Source organism: Alnus glutinosa, chromosome 3 (assembly GCF_958979055.1).
Source record: "Alnus glutinosa chromosome 3, dhAlnGlut1.1, whole genome shotgun sequence".
NCBI classification, from domain to species: Eukaryota; Viridiplantae; Streptophyta; class Magnoliopsida; order Fagales; family Betulaceae; genus Alnus; species Alnus glutinosa.
Window position 1 is genome coordinate 242,742 of NC_084888.1, and position 21,637 is coordinate 264,378.

Sequence of the window (21,637 nt, forward strand, 5' to 3'; positions counted from 1 at the left end):
ACACTTAAAATTTTCATGATTTTTTGAGTGTCGCTATTAAATTATTAAAAGTTGTAATTAAGATGGGTGCAAGTGTGCAACCAAATCATTAAAAGCCATCTTCGATCTCTTTTATATCATTTAATTAATGTCCAATTAGCCCATATGACCAAGTCGTCAGTCTTTTCCGATCCTTCAGATCGAGCTACTGTAACAGACAAAAAAAAAAAGATGTGATAAAATCATAAAACCAAGAACATGGCGTTATCCCCCAATTTCTTAACATTCTTCCATCCATTTTCACCTTAAATTTCCCATAGAATATGTACGAATGGTAAATTTGAACAAAACATGAGTGGCCGGAGATGGAAACAGGCCAGGAAATTTTTATAGAATTTATTTACCCAACAGATCGATGACAGATCTGGAGCAATCCGCTCCGCTCCATCTATTGACTATTGAGAAATGAGAATCCAAACAGCAAACTCCTAAAAATTCGGCTCCAGTTAAATTAGGGATCAACAAAATGGTCACTGATTATTACATGTTCGCGAAAAAGTAGAGATAGCTGTAAGCCACTCAAACTCAACGCTGACAACGCACGGGTTCCACCGAGATCCATAAAAGCCAACCGCACAGAATAGTGTAGTGTCGTGAAAACTGAAAAGCTAAAAAGGTACGTCTAAACATCATTAACTGAGCCCGACCACAATTTTTATTCATCTTTCACAAAACGATTCATTACTGTTCTCTCTAGTCTGTCTCTAGAGCATCAACCATTGTACACGGCAACACGGAATACGGTCACGGATCCCAGTTGATACGTCCTAGCTCGTTGACATTGCTCTCATTCTAATCAGCGGTCCTAAATAGTTTGTGAGATAGAGCAGTCAATTACCGTCGTTATAGCTTTCCTCTTCTTAGTCAAACAAAAATAAGATTCCAAACGTGCTCCAAGAGTCATAAAAAAGCCCGGCAAACACTCCTCACTGCCAAAACTCTGTCCAAACACAAGATTATATCCTATATTTAGCTCCTAGATTTCTTAATGGAAGGTGTTGTTATAAATGTTTTCTGAGTGTTATATATAGAAAGTATACTAATTCAGCTTCTGCCTTCTGGGCGCGCAGTTAGACGAATGGTAAATATATAAAAACCTTAGCCAAGTCTCTCTGGCTTGCCTTGTTTGTATTCTTCGATTTCTTTGACAGGGTTTGAGTGGCAGAGTGATTGAACTCTAAGGAGGTAGCCATGGTGAAGCTTCTGTGTGTGGGGATTGTAATCGGACTTGTTTTTAGCAACTGGGTTGATGGGTTTGAGGAGCTTCGTCTCAATGGAACAGCAATGCCTTTGTTCGAGGCGGAGGCTTATGGAGTCTCCAAAGCTGCAATAGCTCCTAACGCTTTGATGGTAGGACTAACCCTCATTCATGGCGCTGGTGCAAAAGGAGCAGGTACATTCTTTTTCTATTATCATTGCAAATTTTCTTTCTTTCTTTCTTCCTTTTTTTTTTTTTTTTTTTTTGAAAAAAAAAATTATTTTATTTTATTTTTATTTTGATTGCTTTTGTGATTTCCTGCTATTTTTCTTTCTTTACATTAATACTTCGGTAGTTCGCTTGAATTAGATATGGGCATTACTTCGGTAGATATGGGTTTAATGCAAATAACAGAGTAGCAGATTTATGTTATACTTTCCCAAGTTCTCTTAGCCTTCTGTTTTCGTTATTATTCTATTCCGTCCAATTATTTTTTTCGATGTTATTTCACTGCTCTATATTTGTTTTGTTGGCTCTTCAAAAAAAAAAAAAAAATTTGTTTTGTTGCCAGAATATAATCTATCATTATATGGTTACTATTGTTGCTTGTGTTGGTATTTATTAGTTATTTAAGTTGATCTATGTTGTTCAATTGGACTATTGGAGGATTTTATTCAACCGCTCCATCACTCTCTCGTTTGTACTATTGACAGATCATTTTCTATTGATTAAATCGTTAAATTTACCTTTTCCTATTAGCTTAAACTTTTGAGACAAATGATGATTTTCACATGGTATTAGAGTTAGAGGTCCTGAGTTCGAACCCTATCTCAGTCATTCACCCTCATTTTCAATTAAATATTTCACGTGTTAGATCTTACCTATTAAAATGAAGTTTGAGCTCCCACATGAGGGAGAGTATTAAAGTATTGATTGAATGATTAAATTTACTTATTTTCTTTGCTCGTTTTTCTAGTTAGGCGTTTCCTTTTGTATACTCCCAGTGTACTAAGAGGCGCCTCACGCTTTTAATGAGATTGACTTATTACTTATTAAAAAAAATGATTAAATTTGAAAAATACAAGTGACAAACTGGTTTGGTTGCTTGACCAAAACCAGTGCTGTTAGGTATTATTTATAGAGTAAAATTTACACTTGTTTAGGAAGAATTGTACAAAGCTTTTTACAAACAGAATTGTGTGAGATGAAACAGAAAAGGAAAAAGTAGTTTGCTGAGTTTGAGGACTCTTGAGTCAACCGGGAAACATTGAGGTGCAATATGCAGCAGAAATCCTGGAGGGAATCGGGCTGCAAGTCTGCTGTGCAGACTGTTCCAAAAAGAAGCTAAGGATAGGTCATCTGATGTCTTGGGATCATGTGCATGTTGACTCCAAGGAAGAAAATGCTGAGAAAATCGTAGGAAATAAGAGCTAGAAAATATAGGTTGAGTAACGGCTACTAGCCGTTACTTGCTAGAAACTTGTTTCCTTCTTCAACTTGATTTTCTCTCTCAACAAAATTTACCTTCTTCTTATCAGTTTAAGCTTTTGAAATAAGTGGTGGTTTAACATTTTTTCAATTACCTATGAGGCTATCCTTCTCGTAATTGTCGTTCTCTTAATTTTAAATTCATTTTGTAAATAATGACTTCTAATATGTGGCGTTTTATATTATGATATTTGTCTCATTGATCTCATAAACCACATTCTGTTTTCACCGTTGCAGTCTGCTTGGATGGAACGTTACCCGGATATCATTGGCATCGTGGATATGGGTCAGGAGCAAAGAGTTGGCTCGTTCAATTGGAGGTTTGTGAGATAGACTTGAAATGGCATCCTTTAATACATAATGCATAGTTCTTACATTATATTACTTGCATATATACTTCACAGGAACATCTGTTTGCATATGTTCTCCTGTGGAATCTTCACTATTTGGAATAAATTAAAATCTGTCTAATTTAAGCATTTGGCTTATGTAAGTACGACTATCAAACTGAATTTTCTGGTATTGTAATAAGTTCTGTTGGCGTTTCATGGTTTCTTGTTGATAATTTTGTGCTTCAACAACTATTTTGTATACTCCTGGTTATTCAGTGGTTTCAGGAAAATGTGCTATTCTCACAAGACAGATTACTGCTTCATTGAAAAAAGTTCTATGATCTTTAACATCAAATGCAACAGTAAATATTTCAGCACTGTGTTTTTGTTTGTTATATCTCCAATATGGTTCAAGGCTTTTCACAGTATCAGAGTTATGCTGTAACAAAGTTTTTGAGATGACAGCTCAATGACTCTCTAAGATGCAGTCTTTTTAACATTATTCTTATTGTTGTTGCTGCTGTTATCATTCTTATTGTTGTGATCATCAGAATCATCATTTTATCACTAGTTAATTATGACACTTTTTGGTTAGTACGCTCGCTACACAAGTCTCAACTTACCTTTTAATACTGTAATGGTGTCCTTACTTGACAAATCAACTTATTCAAATATCTTGTGGCAGGGAGGCGGATGGTGTAACAACATTAGAACTTGTGTTTACCGCAAAAAAACTCGACGTGGATCCTCAACATACATGGAAAAGGAGATAGCATTTACGGGAATACTGAGCAATAAAGCTGAAGAAAATCCTGGTTTACTCTTGAACTTGACAATATAATGAATTGATTCTGCCTTTTGCTGCTTCTGCTTTTTTCTTGCCTGAACTATCTTGACCACTGTCTTCTCTATATGGGGTTGCAGATTTTTTCAACTGGAATAGAGTAAAACTTCGCTACTGTGATGGTGCCTCTTTTACTGGTGATGGTGAAGATAAGGTTTGTAGGAATATTTTACCATTTACTGTTTCCATGAAATATTGATTTTAATTATTTGTCATGAATATTAAATTATTCGTCATGAATGTTAAATTTCTGGGGAAAATGCTTTGGTATCTTGGTGATCAATTTGTATGAACAAGCTTTGTTAAGACAATTTCCGGTATGGTGGCACGTTCTTCGATGTTCTTCCCGTTCTCAAGAACACTGCAAAACAACTAAAATCAAGAGACCCTTCTGGGGATGTCATTCTGATGCCTAAGTCAGTCTCTGAGAGAAAACAATGCTCCATGCATAAAATATTCAGTCTTTGTTTATACCTGGTATAGGTTAAAAGGTAAATGTCAACCTGAATTAGGTTTCCTGCTCTAACTTAACCTAGGAGCGCTGTCAGAGTTTGATTTGAACTTGGATTCCTTATCAGATGTAGGATCTGGTCCGGATCTTCAGCATGATCCCTGATCTTCAGGGATTAGATTTGATCTCGGATCTTCAGGGAGTTCTAATTGGACTCGGATTGTGACTCCTATCCTAATTAAACTTGGAGTATGGTTCTAATCCGGATTTCCTGGAATGAGACTGATATCTGAGTTCTCGGGACTTGCTTGTCCCGAGCCTTGGCTGGATGAGTTGAATCTCGGTCCCTGGATGTATATATCCCGGAAATAGCATTTTCTGGGGATGACTAGTTTGGGTGTCTGTCTCCTGAGATAAGTCTAATAGGGAGTCTTGTTGTCTTGGCTTGAGGCCTGCAATTCTCCGTGGGCTGGTGCTGGCCTTGAGGCCCGATCCTCTTCAGACGGGTTGGTGAGAATGGGATTATTCAATTTATTCCCAACAAGCTCCATCAACCTTCCTAACTTTTTTTCTATGATTTATATGTTGTGCCTTCAACATATATTAGTGATAGCTGCATGATAACACAAGTTATGTTTTCATAAGAGAGAGAGTAGGAGAAAGAGAATGGTCTTCATTCTTATCTTTATCCATCAATCAAAGTGATCAATTCAATTGACTATCTAAATAACTTGATTGAAAAACCTAATTGGCATCTAAAAGTGCAGGGTTGATTACCAAATTTTTCTTATTTGTTTGTGTTCATCATGCATTAACATATAAGACTGTTTCTTAGGCTGCACAGCTGCAATTTAGGGGACAGCGTATATGGTTGGCTGCAATGGAAGATTTACTGTCAAAGGGAATGCGCTTTGCTAACCAGGTGTAATATTTATCGTTAATCTGTTCTCTTTTCATGCCATTTTACTTTATGATCTTTTTTCACTTATGATTACCTGCTTCAGGCTCTTCTTTCTGGGTGCTCTGCTGGGGGTTTGGCATCTATTTTACACTGTGATGAGTTCCGAGGTTTATTACCAAGAACTACTAAAGTGAAGTGCCTAAGTGATGCCGGAATGTTCCTTGATACGTAAATACGACTTCTTAATGCTCTTATACTTCACAATATTTATATGCAGAATTGTTCCTTATCTTAGTTATTAATAATTATAATTACCATCGTCTTGCCTTGGAATTGTAGGGTCGATATATCAGGTGCGCGCACACTTAGGAACATGTTCAGTGGTGTAGTAGGCTTGCAGGTACTATGTTGATTTTAAACTTTGTAACTTGGCATCTTTTGCATATTTCCATGGTTGCAGACTTCGTTTTGAATTGACCTGCGGGTCAATGACTCTTCACTGCAAGTACTTTGTTAATGAAGTTTGAAATCAAAATGACAAATGTCTTATCTTTATATTCAAAATTAGCCTACAATTAGATATAGAGTTTATGATTGGATATCGATTGTGTCAATATGAGATATGTTAAAATATTAATTAAATGATTAAATTCACATTTTCCTATCAGCTATAGTGTTTGAGGTAATTGATGATCTAAGATGGTATTAAAACAAAGATTTTGAATTCGAGTTCTGACTCCATATTATATCTCTTATTCAAGTCAAATATTTTATTTGTTGAGCTCCACTTATTGAATAAGAGTTTGGATCCATACATGAGGGAGAATAGTAGAATACTAATCAAATGATTCCATTCCTATCAGCTTAGGCTTTTACAAGAATTGGTGATATAACAAGATCGAATTCATGCATATATCATACTTACTCAATAATCTAAGAAGAATGAAACTGTTGTAGTTCTTGCTAATCTAGCAATTACAATGAGGCGAATCAAGCTTTGTTAACTATTTTTTTAGTGGAGATACTATCTTATTTTTAATTTTCTTTGTTGTGATCAGTATTTGTTGATTATCTCAATAAAAATTGATAGTTTGGTGGCCTGCATTGTCTGGTAAAAATAGTCTAGAGAGAGTTTTTCAGAAAAGACCTACAAAATCTATGCAAATGGCATGCATCCATCTTGTGGTCCAGCAAGAATGGCTGCCATGAAATTTCTTTAGTTAATAATATAAGATTGACTAGTCATTTTAAGCAGAAATTTTCACCGGGCATCCCTTTTATTTTCACTTTCTGGATTCACTGTGTACTATGGTGTAGCCAAGGTTTTGTATCAAACATGATAATTAAGAACTCTATGAGCACATAAACCTGATCTTATGCCTTAGACTTAAATTCATGCCATACATGCCAAGTCATTGCTCTAATGGCATTACTGTTTGTGTCTTAGAGAATGTATGACCAACAGAGCCATTGTACCCAGCTTGCTAAATGATATTTTCTATTTTTTTTTTTGAGTTGACTCCCTTAGTCTTTCTTATACAAGCTTGGACCATTTGGCATGATTGTAATCGAAGCTTGATTTGTATAATTATTGCAGGCAGTGCGGAATAATCTACCACATATCTGTACTGACCGCCTAGATCCAACTTCGGTAATCTCTTTTGATTTTCTCAGGCATATACCTCATCTTGAATGTATCAGATGAAACACAACATTCTGTGCTCTGTTGACTCTTTTATCCTTTTTTCCTTCTTAGTGCTTCTTCCCTCAAAACTTAATCGGCGACATTAAAACACCACTTTTTATTCTCAATACAGCCTATGATTCGTGGCAGGTAATTCTGCTGTTACATAGATTGGCCTTTTGATTATCTTAATGTCCATAATGGATGAATTATCTTGCATTGCGAGTAGCAATGGAAGGTCTCGAGCAACAAGATAGATGAATTAAGTCATAAATTTTCTACTTGAAATCAGGTACAATCCAGTTTAGCTCCACCATCTGCGGATCCCTCAGGCTATTGGCATAATTGTAGATTAAATCATGAAAAATGTACTCCAGCACAGATCCGATTTCTGCAAGGTGATTTCATATATGTGAAATCACTAGCTTGAGCTTCTGATTTCATATTGGCTTCAAAACATAATGACTAAATTTAATCTACTGATAAAGGCACTTCTTTGTTTGATGGAACAGGGTTCAGGAATGAAATGCTGAAGGAAATGAGACACTTCTCAATGTCTAGACAAAATGGGATGTTTATAAATTCTTGTTTTGCTCATTGCCAAACAGAGAGGCAGGATACATGGTTTGCTGATGATTCTCCAGTTATTGGAAAGAAGGTATGGCTGACTCAACTGATTATATTTTGCTTTGACACATCATAGCCATAAAGCACCAGAGTTATTATATTTGTCCTGACATTTAAATTTGTATGTACATATGTATTAGTACGCACATACATGATTGTTAGTTTTTTTTTTTTTTTTTGGGGGGGGGGGGGGGATGAATGATTGTGAGTTTCTTAGTTACAAAAGATAATATAATAATACCTTGACTTCAAAATTCCCATCATGTATCTTATCCCATGAGACCTTTCTAAGCATTGTACTGCTCGGGGTAGGATGAATCACAAGGCTCCATATTACATTTACCTCATCAATACTCCATAGATGTCTCGATGTATATGCTAGGAAACTCCCCTTGATAAAAACTGGAGGCAAAGGGAAATGATGTGTATAACTTTTAGTGACTGTTTAAAAAATAAAGGTGCAAGTTTTTTTTTGAATCTGACATTCATGGCAGGGAAGGATTGCTGACAACTTAGAAACCAAATGTTGGCTGATTATGTTTAAAAAGTTCCTATATCAACACATTACACATGTATACGTATTATCTCAAAATCACCTGCTGAACTACTATAAGATGACATCTCATGTGCTTTTCACGACCTTTAAATGTTGCTACTTCTTCCGTAATATAGATCTTTCCCCCGCAAAAGAAATTCAAAGGAAAAATCAGAAAAACTTAAAGTGCTTTCCGTTTAGCTCTCAGATGAGGGGGGTTCTTTGTTGTCTTTTATAGGCACTCCTGATTTGACTATTTTGCTATGCTGAATGCTTGCATTTTGAAACTGATTCCTCTGCTCTTTTATATGGGTTTTGTATAAACAAGAGTTTCAAAGCACGTAAAATTATTTAATTGCCAATATGTAGGCGATTGCACTTGCTGTGGGAGACTGGTATTTTGACCGAGCAAGCGTTAAAGCCGTCGACTGTCCTTACCCTTGTGACAAGAGTTGCCACAATCTGATTTTTAAATGAGCCAGGTTCTACCAATTGGTTGAGTCTCGTGGTATCTTACTGAGAGATCTATTTATTTCTATTTGATATTGAAAGAACTTAGCAAATCAATTGAATTTTGATAGATGACAAAATAAAAATAAAAAGAAAAAGGAAAAAAGAAGAAGGTTGCTGAGAATTGCAAATGTATTCAGCACCTTCGCATTGATATATAGAAATTTCATGGTGAATGTAGTTTACCTTTGCAAATTTGTTGTCCTTGTAATAACTTATTTGTAATTTAGCCAATGACAGTAGTTGCTATGCATACGCTACTTCTATTGGGCAGTCCAAGTGCTTAACTGAGGTATTCATCCGAAATATTAGATTTGTTACTATGTTGAAGAGGGTTGATTGGCAACATCAAGACCATTGAATTTTCCGAAGTTGAACAAATTTGAACTTTTTATTTCAGAGAGATGGATCACTATGGATGGATGGTTATGATATTTGTCAAAATCTTTGTGTTATCAATGGTGGACTTACGCTTGGGCTTTCTTCTGGCTGGCATAACCTAAATGGAAAAAATGTTAGGCCCATAAATCTTTTACAACATGTTGACATGTGTCAGCATGCATGTGATTGGAAGGTGGTGGGTGATGTGGCTCTAATAACATACCGACACGTGTTAGTAAGTTATTGAGACCCTATCAGCCTGACTGCCCATTACTTGGGGCAAAGGGATTGAGCTAGGATTCATCAAATAATTTATAAGATTTACCATGCTAGTCTCATCAACCGATAGGTTGGGTTTTTATGTTGGAAAATGTTATTTACACATTATGGGCACAACAGGGGTACAACAGCCCCTCACATGGGGGTGGACTCCACACGCTGGGACCCATTCCATGTGAGGGGTTGTTGTGTCCTGTTGTGCGCTTGATGTGTAAGTAACATGCCCCTTTTATGTTTACCTCCCTATAAAGAGTTGTGTTTCTTATGGAGATAAAGGCTTCTGCACCAATATTTTCTTTCAATGGGTATTTTTTTTTTTTTTTAGGTGTTTTGGAATACCAAAAGTCCCACTTGCTTCTTAATTTGTTGTTATTAGAATATGCTTGCAACTGGACGACGCGATGATTTCTTTAAATTTGTTTTAATCATGATCCTGCCATGTTACCCTTTGTGATTTACGTAGTATTTTATTCTCATGGTGGGTCTGATGTGCTGGAAACATATTGTATCGGTTCACATTTCGAATATTTGAAACTTGTAACAATGATTGTGGCAAGATTTGAGACTCGTCTCGAATTAATGGTTATTATTAACCCTTTAATCATCTGTGGGATGAGTAACGTATTGGGCAGCCAGATAGGTTTTATTATAGGGAAATAAACAAAACTCAAAAAAGACCTGGTATCAAATTTTCTAATGGAAGCATAGAACCAAAAGGAGCATGAGCCCTAAGTAGCCCTAAAACATGCCATTTGCAATGAACTGTTTCCTAATCTACATATTTATTCTGTTCTCATGTGACTTTGGTGTCTTTGAAGAGTGAATTTAGATTTGACAGCCTCCAATTTAAACCCTAAATTCTATGGATCCCTATAAGGTTTTGCAAACTTCTTATCTCTCGCACCCTTTACAAGGCAAAAAGCCCACTAGCAAATTCCCCATGCTTGTAGTTGTACTCCCTTTCTTCTCCTTTTGGGCTCTCAGGAAGTATTGAGGTTAATAACATCCTTTCATATCACTCTTTTATGTTACTTTTGGTTTTCATAACTAATACAAAAGGAGAAAGGTTAAAAACTGTCCCCCCATCTCAACCATATTTAACTATCACTCTTGAGATCAGGTTTTACTCCAAGTATCATTTTTCTTTTCTCTAAGAGAAGAAGGAATTGTGACTCTTGTATTGCAGTGTACGAGAATTTGTTACCCTTGGTAAATTGCAATCCCCCCGCCCTACCTTTCTCTGCCCTCCTGCTGCTGCTCCAAGCCTTAACTATTAGTTGAAACTGGTGCCTTTAGTCTTATTCACCTTGATTTCTGCACATATGCATGTGTATCTTTCATCCAGTACATAATATTCTCATAATGCTTATTTTATAGATCATCATCATTGCTGTCATGATCAGCAAAATCATTGTCATTATCATCACATTCATATTCGTAAACACATATTAAAAAAAAAAAAAAAAATTGACCCTTGCTGTTATATTATATATACTAAAAGAAAAGCTAAGATTCCAAAATGTACAATTTTCTGACGCAAATCTTTATGAATAAGGGATCAAAGCTTGCCATCTCATCATCCCCCCTGATCAGTCTGCCATTGCAACACAATGCTTTTTGTTCTTTTCCTACGCATGCCTGTAGACCCCAACAAATAGACCCAATAATTTGGTGATATACATGTGTGTATGCATACATAAAGAAACATTGACCTATTCTATTGAGGGAGACTAATTCAATTGGATGGGATGACCTTGAACGGGTTGTTTTTGTACACAACCGAATGAAACGTTAGTCCTATTTCTGTCATAAATTTGAAGTTTTTTATAGTCACTTATATAGTTTATTCTTACTTAAAAAAATAACCAATGTGAAACTTATTACTCATGTATCTTCACAATTCACTCAACTAATATGGGGCTTGACTTTTCGGGGTTTTACACTTCAAAAATTTAGAGATGTTACTTGATAAAGTAAGCCATTTCTTGTTTTAATTCTTTCTTTGCGGTAGATACCGTTTTTACCTAGTAATTTTATTCTGGTTAAAGGCATGGTGAAACACTTTTTGGAGTCAAGCTTCTTGTTGACATGAAAGAGTAACAGGATTGTTTAACATGCACGTTTCTACTTTTTATCATCACCCTTTGCATTGCCTTGTCCCTGAGGTTGATATCAATTAACTTTATATGCAAATGTTACTGTTCCGAATGTTTTGTGCTTTGATGTTTTTGTTTTGAAAAGAACAAATTAATAACAACGAGATGAAAAAGAAAAAAAGAAAAAAAAAAGGTGGTGTTATCGAAGAAAGCTTAATCTCATGGGATTTGCTACTATATATTCGCTTTGGCAGGATTTACCCTTGTTTCTTTCAACGAAAATGCTTCTTCACAGATAAACTCACCATGTACGATCCTACCTGATATTATTATCAGTGATTTGACTGATTTCTATCATGTTCCACTGAAACACCGAACTCTAATTAATTGCTTTCTCTCTTGAAGTTTCAGCATCAATGGGATGCCCCTTGCAGGGACCCCATTCTATATAAAACTGGTAAAATTGAGGCCCACACTACGGCCACCGCGCATTGGTATCCTCTTGTAATAAATGGTACAAATGGATGAGTGGTACAAAACTTGTCACCTCGCAATATATAGTACTGTACACTTCAAAAATATCCCCATTCCCTTATGCTGAATTGGATGGAATTTTTTTCCGCTTCACCATGTCCTTAAGATATTGTTAGTACTGCAAAAAGGCCTATCAGACAAGGAATTTATGGTCTTTATCAGAGTGCAAGTCATTTCCAGTATTGCTTGACCAGCTGGTTGATTGCTATGAGCTTGTTGTGGCCTGTGGGGCTTTTTGCCTCTCTTATTAGTTGGATTTTCCACCTATGCTTGAAATTATGGCACATACATAATTACATATATATATATATATCATCTCTAGGACTTCTGGGTGAGGTAAACCGTAGGACGACACATCTATGATTTCTTGTCTTCAGTCATCGAGTCTTGAAGGGGGGAAGTGACTTAAAGACTGTCAAAAAGTGAAAACCATCTCCATCTGTAGGGAGACAGTGATAGACACCCATTTAAGAAAAACGGTCCCTTCAATTTTGCATTAGAAAAGAACATGGAAATTTTGTTTATTTTTCAATGTGAAAAGGATCAAGAAAGAAAGAGATGGATAATATTAAAGTGAAAATAAAATCCCCAGGAAACCAACAGATATGGATATCTTGCACATGGAGTCGCAATCACCATGAACTTCGATCTGAAAAGGCTTTTTAAACCTTACTGTTTCTCTTTTTCAAAATATAAAAGGAGCTTCTTTTTTCTTTTTTTATTGTTGACGAATAAACTTACAACAACATGTGAATCCAGAATAAATGTAGGATATAAGCAGAAGAGACCCTGCAACAAGCCTTATTTAGTAATTCTATGTGTTTCATGGATCGACAAGGCATAAACATAAGCTCAAACAAATCACAAAAATATTGTAAGGGAAAAAAAAAAAAAAAAAAGGCTAGGAAGATTTGTATTAGACACATTTACAAAACCAAAAGAAAGTTCTATAGCACACACCTGTAACCAGAAAATACCCTTTTCCAAGCCTCTTCTCAACATGTCAAGTCAAAACTAAAGGGTTTGTCCAAAAGTCACAGCAAGTTGCTGGAGGTCCGAAGCTTGCAAAGGTTGTTGATGCTGGTTATGATGCCAAGTGGTACTTGAGCCGTCTGTTGTGAAGCCTGTTTCTGGTTTAATGTCACTGCAAATAGGCTGAGAGGTTTGATTCTGTAGGGTGGTTCCCAACAGAAACGGCGTATGGAGATATTCGGACCATTTGATGTCTTCAGCATCGGCTTCTAAGGGATGGACATGGGCTTCTTTATCAGATTTTACATGATCTGCCACTCCCCAAGCGAAAGCATGGTTCTCAAACAAGTTACTGTTGCCTTGCAATTCCATACTGCTACTGCTTCCATTGCTGTTGCTGCCGTTGTTAGTACTGAAGGTACTGGTTTCCCAGTTCTGGACCCCATTGACACCACCAGAGCCTAAGGAACGATTATTGGAGGGAAGACTTACAGAAGGTTTTACACGTGTTGCACTTGGATAAATTGAGCTTGAGATGGAATGAAGCATTGTGGAAGCCATACTAGAATTGTAGTCTGAAATCATCTCAGAGCATCTGGAATTTTGGTTGAAGCAAAGAGAAGTATTTACAGAGAGCCCGATATCGGGCCCATAATTCAAATGCTGGAAAGGGAAATACCCCGCCAGATCAGAAGGCCTGCAACTGGTGCTGGAGCTTTCATGGGAAGTAGCACCAAACCTATCTAGGAAGAATTCCTGGGTGGTTTTCAAACTAGTATTGTTGCTGCCAATGCTGTTGTTGACCTTGGAGGTGGAAGAAACATCAACTGGGTATCGATCTGCAGGCATTGGAGGTGGCTTTGAATTTGATGCCTCGATGAGATTCAGTTGATCAGAGGTTTTCTCATTGATTTTGTTGGTTGCGGGCAGCTTCTCTTTGTCAATCTCAACCTCGGAGAGCCGTTTGTGAGTGTTGGGGTCAATGCCTCTTTGCCTGAGCTTCTTCTTAAGGCATGAATTCCATAAGTTTTTTATCTCATTATCGGTTCTTCCTGGTAACTGAGCTGCAATCTGAGACCATCTGGTGGCGTGGAGTAGGACATAATTAATTATGAGAACACAAGTGATCATCCAATAAGCTAAAAGTATGAAAGAAACTGAACGTAAATTAAACCACCTGTTGCCAAGAACTGCATGGAGTTCAATAATCAGATTCTCTTCCTGCTGAGAGAATGCTCCTCTCTTCAAATCAGGTCTCAGGTAATTAATCCACCTCAACCTGCAGCTCTTTCCACACCTTTGCAAACCTGCCAATGAATATCATACAAATTAAGGAGAAGAACCTCAATGACATTAATTTAGTCCTCAAAAGTACTCTTTGTTCTGCATCACAATAACATCATAAAGTATATATATGTACCTGCAAGTTTAGGGACAGAGCTCCAACACCCATGTCCATGCTTGGTAATATAATTCAGAAGTTTCTCATCTTCCTCAGGAGACCAAAGGCCTTTCCTTAGCTTCTGCTTGTAACAGCAAGAGTGCCTCCCCATGTGGAGTCCAGCCAAACCTTCTGTGCTGGCAAAAGCTTTATTTATAAAAGTTGCAAAGTTTTGTGCAGACCTTGCGAATTGTCAGCAACGGGAGAGGAGGGCTCGCTCTGATACGGGTTCTAGGAAATCGGGTGGTGGATTATGTGGAGAGAGAGAGAGAGAGAGATTTAGAAAATGAAATGGCAGCCTGGTAGGGAATCAAACTAATAGGAGGAGCCGCAGAGAGAGAAGTCACATTCAAGAGGGTGATTGGAGATGTTGGTTTTGAATTTATATACTATAATTTTTCCGAGTTTTGATTCTCTCCATTACTTCCTAGCATTGGGTCAGTCTCAGTGGGTTCCATCATCTGTGGACGGTCCAGATGCCATTGGACATATCCAGGAGATGGAGGGAGCATGGGGGAGATGGGGTAAGCTCCAATAATTTTTTACTTTGCATGTCTCATATAAAGGTTTGAGAATTAGACTTTGGCAGCACTGCTTGGGCATTTTCTTGACAGATATTTTATTAATAAAAAAAAAAAAAAAGAAAGAGGAAAAATAGACTTGAAAATTCATTCTGAGAAGCCGGAGTAATAAAATTAAGTTCAGGTATTGGAATTAAACCTACACGTACAGAGGGTTTTTTTTTTTATGATCATGGAAACGACAACTTTGGAGTTTGTATAAAGCTTCAAGCAATACCATATTCATCCTAGTCTATCCCCAGATTCCTAAAATAAAAGTAGATACAATATTTGGAAAAGGGAAATTCCTTGGACACAAGAAAAATACCCTTATAACTGGTAGAGGTTTGCAAATATGGTATACTGCAATAAATTGATGATAAGATCGAGCAACTATGTTCAGTCCCTAGTTGTTTTTTTTTTTTTTTCTTAAAAAAAAAGTAGAAGCAAATGGATTAATGTTGAATACTCCATCAGTACTCTCCTTTCTTGACTATCTAGCTTTTGTGTCAGATGCTTCTCAGGATGGGCTTGTTTGGTAAGTAATTGTGTTGTGGAATATTTGTGTGTTGTATAGTAAAAAGTGATTGATGTGATATAAAATTTGAGAATGTTTTATAGAAAAGTGAAAAAATTTTGTTTTGTAGTGAGTTTTTTTATTTGAATAATAATAAAATATAATTGATGTGATTTCAAAAGTGTAAAAAAATTAGAATGTTTTTAATTTGATATTTTTGAAAGAAGTAAAAAAAAATAAGGGAAGAATAAAAGTGGGTTATCAAACTAGTTCGATATATCGACTACCTTCTTTTTCTATTGGCTTTTTGAGCAATTTCACTCGATCATGATCACTTTGAAAAGTTTCATAATTCCGTACAAAGCACATATATCTCGAACGTCTTTGATAAATATTAAATAAGAGGTTGGGCCTCTTTTTTCTTCATTTAAATTTTTGACTTCATGCAAGGGGTATTTTATATATAATTTGTGTAAAATGCTAAAAAAAAAAAAAGAAAAGAAAAAAAAGAAGGTAAACTGGCCTATTTACTGGCCTACTCAAATATATATATATATATATATATATATATATATATATATATATGACAACCACAATAATGTAGTCGTCCTTTATTGGTCGAGTATGCATGCATTTCTGAAAGTTGAATGGAGACAAAGGCTGGATGAATTATTACAAGTTTGCTGGTATACTCAATCCAACGACATTAATGGCACAATGCCATTGATAAATCAGGCTCTTGTGAAAGTTTGAATTCATTTAGCATATGGAAATGAATAATATTATTTAATACAATGTTATATGACTGTCATACAATTGAGAGTTCTCAAATTCTGTTGTTCGGCATGTGAAACGATCGGCCAACCGGGCTGCCCACGGGTTGGCTCAATTGGCGGTGCACCAGTCAGTAGATTGTGTGTGGGATAGATGCTGCCCTAATTCTATTAGGAATATTGTACTTGCTGAGCAAGCTTCTTTTGCTTGATTTTATGAAAAATCGAATTTTCGTTCGGCATGTGAAATGATTTGCCAACCGGGCTGCCCACGGGTTGGCTCAATTGGCGGTGCACTAGTCAGTAGATTGTGTGTGGAATAGATGCTACCCTAATTCTATCAGGAATATTGTACTTGCTTAGTAAGCTTCTTTTGCATGATTTTATGAAAAATCGAATTTTCTTAAAAAAAAAAAACACAATTGGGATGACATGACATTTAAAATTAGTCATTAATTTTTTTTTTTCCTATTTTTACAAGTATTGATTCAAGAGATGATTTTTGACGGTCACATCATCAAATTGTATGATAATTGAAGATAGAAAGTAACATAATGGGTATAATTTGTTGGATAGGGCACACAATGAAACAATGGTATCATGACACTAAGGAAGAGTAATATTGCAAAATAATAGACGAATAAAACATACAGGGCATTTAGTAAAAAGTAATATTAGAAACTGTACTTTTATTTCACAATTAATTATCATATCTTATTTATGTGACAGTGTCAATTAGCCATTGAATCAGTTTTTTTTTTTTAAAAAAAAAAAAAACCAAAAAAAAAATTCCGATGGCTATTTGGTATTGCTACGTCAGCAAAGTAAAATAGTGATAGGATAAAAGTGTGGTCTATAATAAAGTAATGCTGTTTTTCACACCCGCTAACCTGATATATTTTAAGTAGCTAAAAAAAAACACAAAAACAAAAAATAAAATCACTTAAAATAAGCCATACTAATCAATATAAAATGGGTGTAAAAGCATTACTCCTTTGTATGTTGGCCTATTACAATTATGTCATATCAAATATCATTGAAAATATCCAAATTGGTAATTGTCACCGTTGACACATAATCACAATATTCAAAGGTCATTGCACCAACGGGTCATCAGCACAAGCTTGTTAATACGACTTTTATTATCAAAATGATTTTTTAAATGCCCTGGGTTGCCTTCAATTTCATCCCCATATCATTAGGACCAGTTACTAGTCACCGGCTCACCATGTAGGGCAAAGGGCAAGCTCATCAAATAAAATAACTGATCCTTTTGATATATTTATTAATTTCAACAAAATGTTAATAGAAATAGAAAAAGCCAAATTAAGGTGCATATATAAGTTAGTTTTAAACATGACAAAAAGGCTAGGTGTTTTTAAATGTATTTTATTATTATTATTATTACATATCTTCTAGGTGAAGTTATCAAAATGCATTAATTTTATAAATTTAACATTTCTTTTTCTTATGTAGATCATAAAATATTCTAATTTAACTATTTAACTAATGCATATGGCACACAAACATCTAGACTAGTAAATGATTTCGTCAATATTTAATTATTTCCCTGAGCACATCTAAGCTTTAGAAAGAAACTTCAGTCTTCACCTCCATCATAATACTAATAATAATAATAATAATAATAATAAAAAGATCATGCCTTTTGATAACCTGTCTCCTTGTTCTGACATTATGAAGCTTCCTTGACCTTAGCCATGTCCTAGTTCAGACATCCCATTTGGGATATTAAAGATTAATTAAAAAAGAACTCATAATTAAGAAGATGCTTGCAGTATCCATACCTCATCATTCGCTCCTAAGCTCTTATCTTTTAGCACCATATGAGCTGTTCTGTGAAGTCAACCATCGTTACATGTTTATTCCTTGCTTCTTTTTCCTTCAGACGTTACTAATTAATATGTTGCCTTTTGTTTCTTTTCAATTTTCACGTAAATCAATCAAGTCGTGTTTCAACATAAATCCATTAACATGAAAAATCGTTATAAATATATACTGTATGTTGATTTTTGATTTATGCCTTGGTTATAGGGAATGAATCTGTGTCTTCCAATGATTAGGAGGTGTGAACATATATGATAATTTAAAGTTAAGTTGACCCTGTGAGAGACATGTACACTGTTCTTTTACCTTGGTCGATCTGTACAGGTGTGAGTCCGGGGCATAATGACAACTATAATTTACTTAGGGTTTAAGACACATAAATGGGCCGGCCGGATTGTTGTTTCAACTTTCAAGACTGTGTACACATGTATGACCAAACAGCAGTCACCAAGGGTAAGAGGTAGATCGATCAAGGGCTATTGAACATGCATGTACATTTGATAATTAATTACAGCCAGATCGAAAAGGCTTAGGACAAATTTAATCCAGAATCACTCGTAGGTTTTGGTATGCTTTTGTCTCACAAATTGCTATGCTGGGATTCCTTAGGGAGGTTTAATATTGCTTGAAATCTATAAAGGGAGTGTAATGATCTAGGGAAAGCGTTTCCTGTTAGTCACTTATGTGCTATCATCTCTCAAAATGACTAGTTAATTTGGAGTTTATCTAGCTAGAATTGCTCATAAAACCAAATTTTACTTAATAAGTAAACAATGTGAGACATAACACATATACGTGCTTTTTATAAATCCTCCACTCTATTTAGACTACTTCTCTTTTCAATATAGGACTAGAGTGTTATGGGAGCACCTATTCCCGAAGTTTGTATATAGCAAGAAGACAACTTAAATAGCAATTGCATAAGGGGTTGCCACAGGAGTATGTGATATTATCCTATGTAGACTGTGATGTTCCACATCGCTTGAGTATGAAAATTGGTATGTGCTTATATGTATATTCGAATGCACATTTCTTGATACAACACATTTTAAAGCCGTGATGGCTATGAACCTATCAGAACTTTGAAGCTAAACATGCTTTTGTGAGAGTAGTACCGAGATCGATGACCTTTTAAGAAGTCTGATTTGGAGAGCCGAAAGCGAACAATATTGTGTCGATAGAGTAAGTCGTTACCAATGCCCTTATATCTCTTAGCTATTTAGCTTGATCCAAAGTAAATTGACAAAAAGGAGATCGAGAATCATTTGGGTAGAGAGTAGAAAGGCTTCTCTGAAAGACTGAAATAAAAGCGAGTGTTTTCCAAAATCCATCTACAGCATGCCACTGCATTTGGAACCCCCCATCATCATTAAAAAAGAAAAAAAAAAAGTATAGGTAACAGGGATTGGTCACTTCTATATGACTTTTTGACATGGGACGTACTATATATATATGCAGTTGGTGATCGAGCATATATCAAGAATTGCAATTTCGGTGATCGAACTTATATACACATGGACCAGAACCTGCAGATCCTAAAATAGAGATCGATCTACAGAGAGCTCATAGCTGTAAGCGCAGTTACCATCAGCTGGATTTTTAGGTGAACTGTTTAACGAATTAATGTGAATTAAACAATTCATGACTTTTATTTGGTTTCTTCCATTTGGGATTTTTTTTTGAACTGCTGCCAATTAAGGCACGTATTCTGCAGAAAAAAGAAGAAGCCTATGTTTCTGATTAAAATATTGTGAGCCATCATCTAGTACTGGCAGATTTTGCTAATAACTAGCACATTTATAAAAAACGTTTAATTGAATGACGACATCTTAGCAAAGTGAGGCCATAGTTTGCAGCGCTTAAAAAAAAAAAGGCTTATAAATATGTTGTTGATGGGAAATATGTGGACTCAAATTCATGAAGAGAAAGATTTGGAAGATAATAATCAAAAAAGTCATTTGAAAGAAACGGAGACATAATCCATATGCCCTTGAAAAATGGAGATGCCTCTTCCATAATCCTTAAAGCCATCTTTTCACTAAGCGAATTCAGAAACGGATAACTAATTGACAAGAAAGAGCAACTGTTACACCATTTAACGGGAAGACATCGCTTTTTTTTTTTTTTTAACAAAAGATATGAGTATTTCATTAATCAAAATTTATAAGCATAAAGCTTTTACATCACAAGGCATAAAGTTCTGTAAAATTATAGGCGCATGCTATGAGGTTATAAAGTCATAGATACAAACAAAATTCTTACAATAAAGTATTGTCTATGACTTTCATCTTTCATTAACCCATGTACAAAAATAGTTAAAGAGCAAATCTACTCCGAGCATACTAAATCTAATATAAGGGTAGCCAAATATCCTACAAAAATTTATTTCAACCGGCCGTGAGAGATAACCTCTTACACCGAACTATCCAAACTGTGAGAGCTAACCCTTCACACATAATTAACCTTCATTCCATAGATCGTCCATGATGACAGATCTTTGGAGAAGAAAACTTTTTTTCAAAGCAAAAACTCAAACAGCAAACAGCAGCAACGACCATGGAAGATATTAATGGCACACATGGAGGTAAATTGACGGATACATAGCAGAGATGCCAAAATTGCTGATCTGGTCTGAGAACACCTACAAACAAAAAAACCAAAATGGGAGGGGGAAGGTAGGAGCGAGGAGTAGAAAGGGAAATGAAGAAGAGAAGGGAGCAGTCTTAGATCGATTTTCTGAGAGTTTTCTTCCTGTTACATTTTTCATATTTATAAGCCTTAGTGCTTAGTAATTGTTACTAAAATCATCTATTACAAATGAAAGGGGCAATTACATTTTTCCTTCCATGAACTATCAGTCATTGTCAACATGCCACTACGAACTGACACATCGATCATAAGAGAGCATTCAACTACCATTTGCGTACTTTTACCTCTCTTCCGTCAGGCAATCTCGTTAAATCGAACCGAATATGCGATTTTTAGACGTTAAATTTTGTTTAAAGACAAAAATGCTCTTAAACAGTAAATTAATAAAAAATAATTAAACCTAATATATATATATATAAAACAAAAAAAAAAAATGGGAGGAAGGGTGACCTGCGAGCCACCCCCGGCATAAGGGCCACCCTAGAAAAAACCTAGGGTGGCCATGCGGCCAGCCTAGGTTTCGAGGTGGCCGAAGCCACCTTTGAGGGTGTCTTCCTTAGTTTCTTTTTTTTTTTTAATTATTTATTTAATTTTGAGGGTATTTTTTGTAAAATTTGATTTTATGTTAGGGTATTTGAATGTTTTCACAAATTTAACTAACTAAAATGGGTAAAGGTATGGAAATAGTAGTTGAATGCTCTCTTATGATCGATATGTCAATTTGCGGTGGCATATCGACAATGATCAGTAGTTCATAAAAAGAGAAGAAGAAGTAATTACCCTCAAATAAAGTGACCGTTTTGCAGGTTATTGTAATAATTCTTATGACTAAGGTTATTCCAACTTGCAAACTTGGTCAATGGTGCCTCAACCTACAGTGTCATCTCTTTCTCAACTAGAATATTTATGGCATCTTTAAGAAACTCATGAATGCCTCAAAAAATGGATCATGGTTATTGCAACGACTTGCAAAAGTATTTT

At 35.6% G+C, this 21,637-nt stretch overlaps 2 protein-coding genes across 5 annotated transcripts; one reads left to right on the forward strand and one right to left on the reverse strand.

The window, feature by feature from the left end:
• Nucleotides 1-318: 318 nt before the first annotated feature.
• LOC133862872 (pectin acetylesterase 12-like) lies at nt 319-9,091 on the forward strand. Of its 4 annotated transcripts, none has more exons than XM_062298778.1 (13): nt 319-655; nt 1,110-1,432; nt 2,963-3,045; nt 3,743-3,872; nt 3,982-4,055; nt 5,188-5,274; nt 5,357-5,481; nt 5,593-5,653; nt 6,851-6,904; nt 7,010-7,087; nt 7,230-7,335; nt 7,450-7,595; nt 8,469-9,091. In XM_062298778.1, the coding sequence occupies exons 2-13, from the start codon at nt 1,231-1,233 to the stop codon at nt 8,574-8,576; spliced, it is 1,254 nt and encodes a 417-aa protein (XP_062154762.1). In that variant the 5' UTR covers nt 319-655; nt 1,110-1,230; the 3' UTR covers nt 8,577-9,091. The 4 variants fall into 4 exon arrangements, with proteins under 4 accessions (XP_062154762.1, XP_062154764.1, XP_062154763.1 ...); XM_062298780.1 differs by having other exon boundaries at nt 1,205-1,432; XM_062298779.1 differs by lacking the exon at nt 319-655 and having other exon boundaries at nt 686-1,120; nt 1,205-1,432.
• Nucleotides 9,092-12,649: 3,558 nt separating this feature from the next.
• Nucleotides 12,650-14,790, reverse strand: LOC133862871 (transcription factor MYB61). Its single transcript, XM_062298776.1, has 3 exons — nt 14,292-14,790; nt 14,049-14,178; nt 12,650-13,952 (listed from the first exon to the last, which is right to left on the reverse strand). Exons 1-3 carry the CDS (start codon nt 14,422-14,424, stop codon nt 12,914-12,916), a joined length of 1,302 nt encoding a protein of 433 aa, XP_062154760.1. The 5' UTR covers nt 14,425-14,790; the 3' UTR covers nt 12,650-12,913.
• Between the last annotated feature and the right edge of the window lie 6,847 nt (nt 14,791-21,637).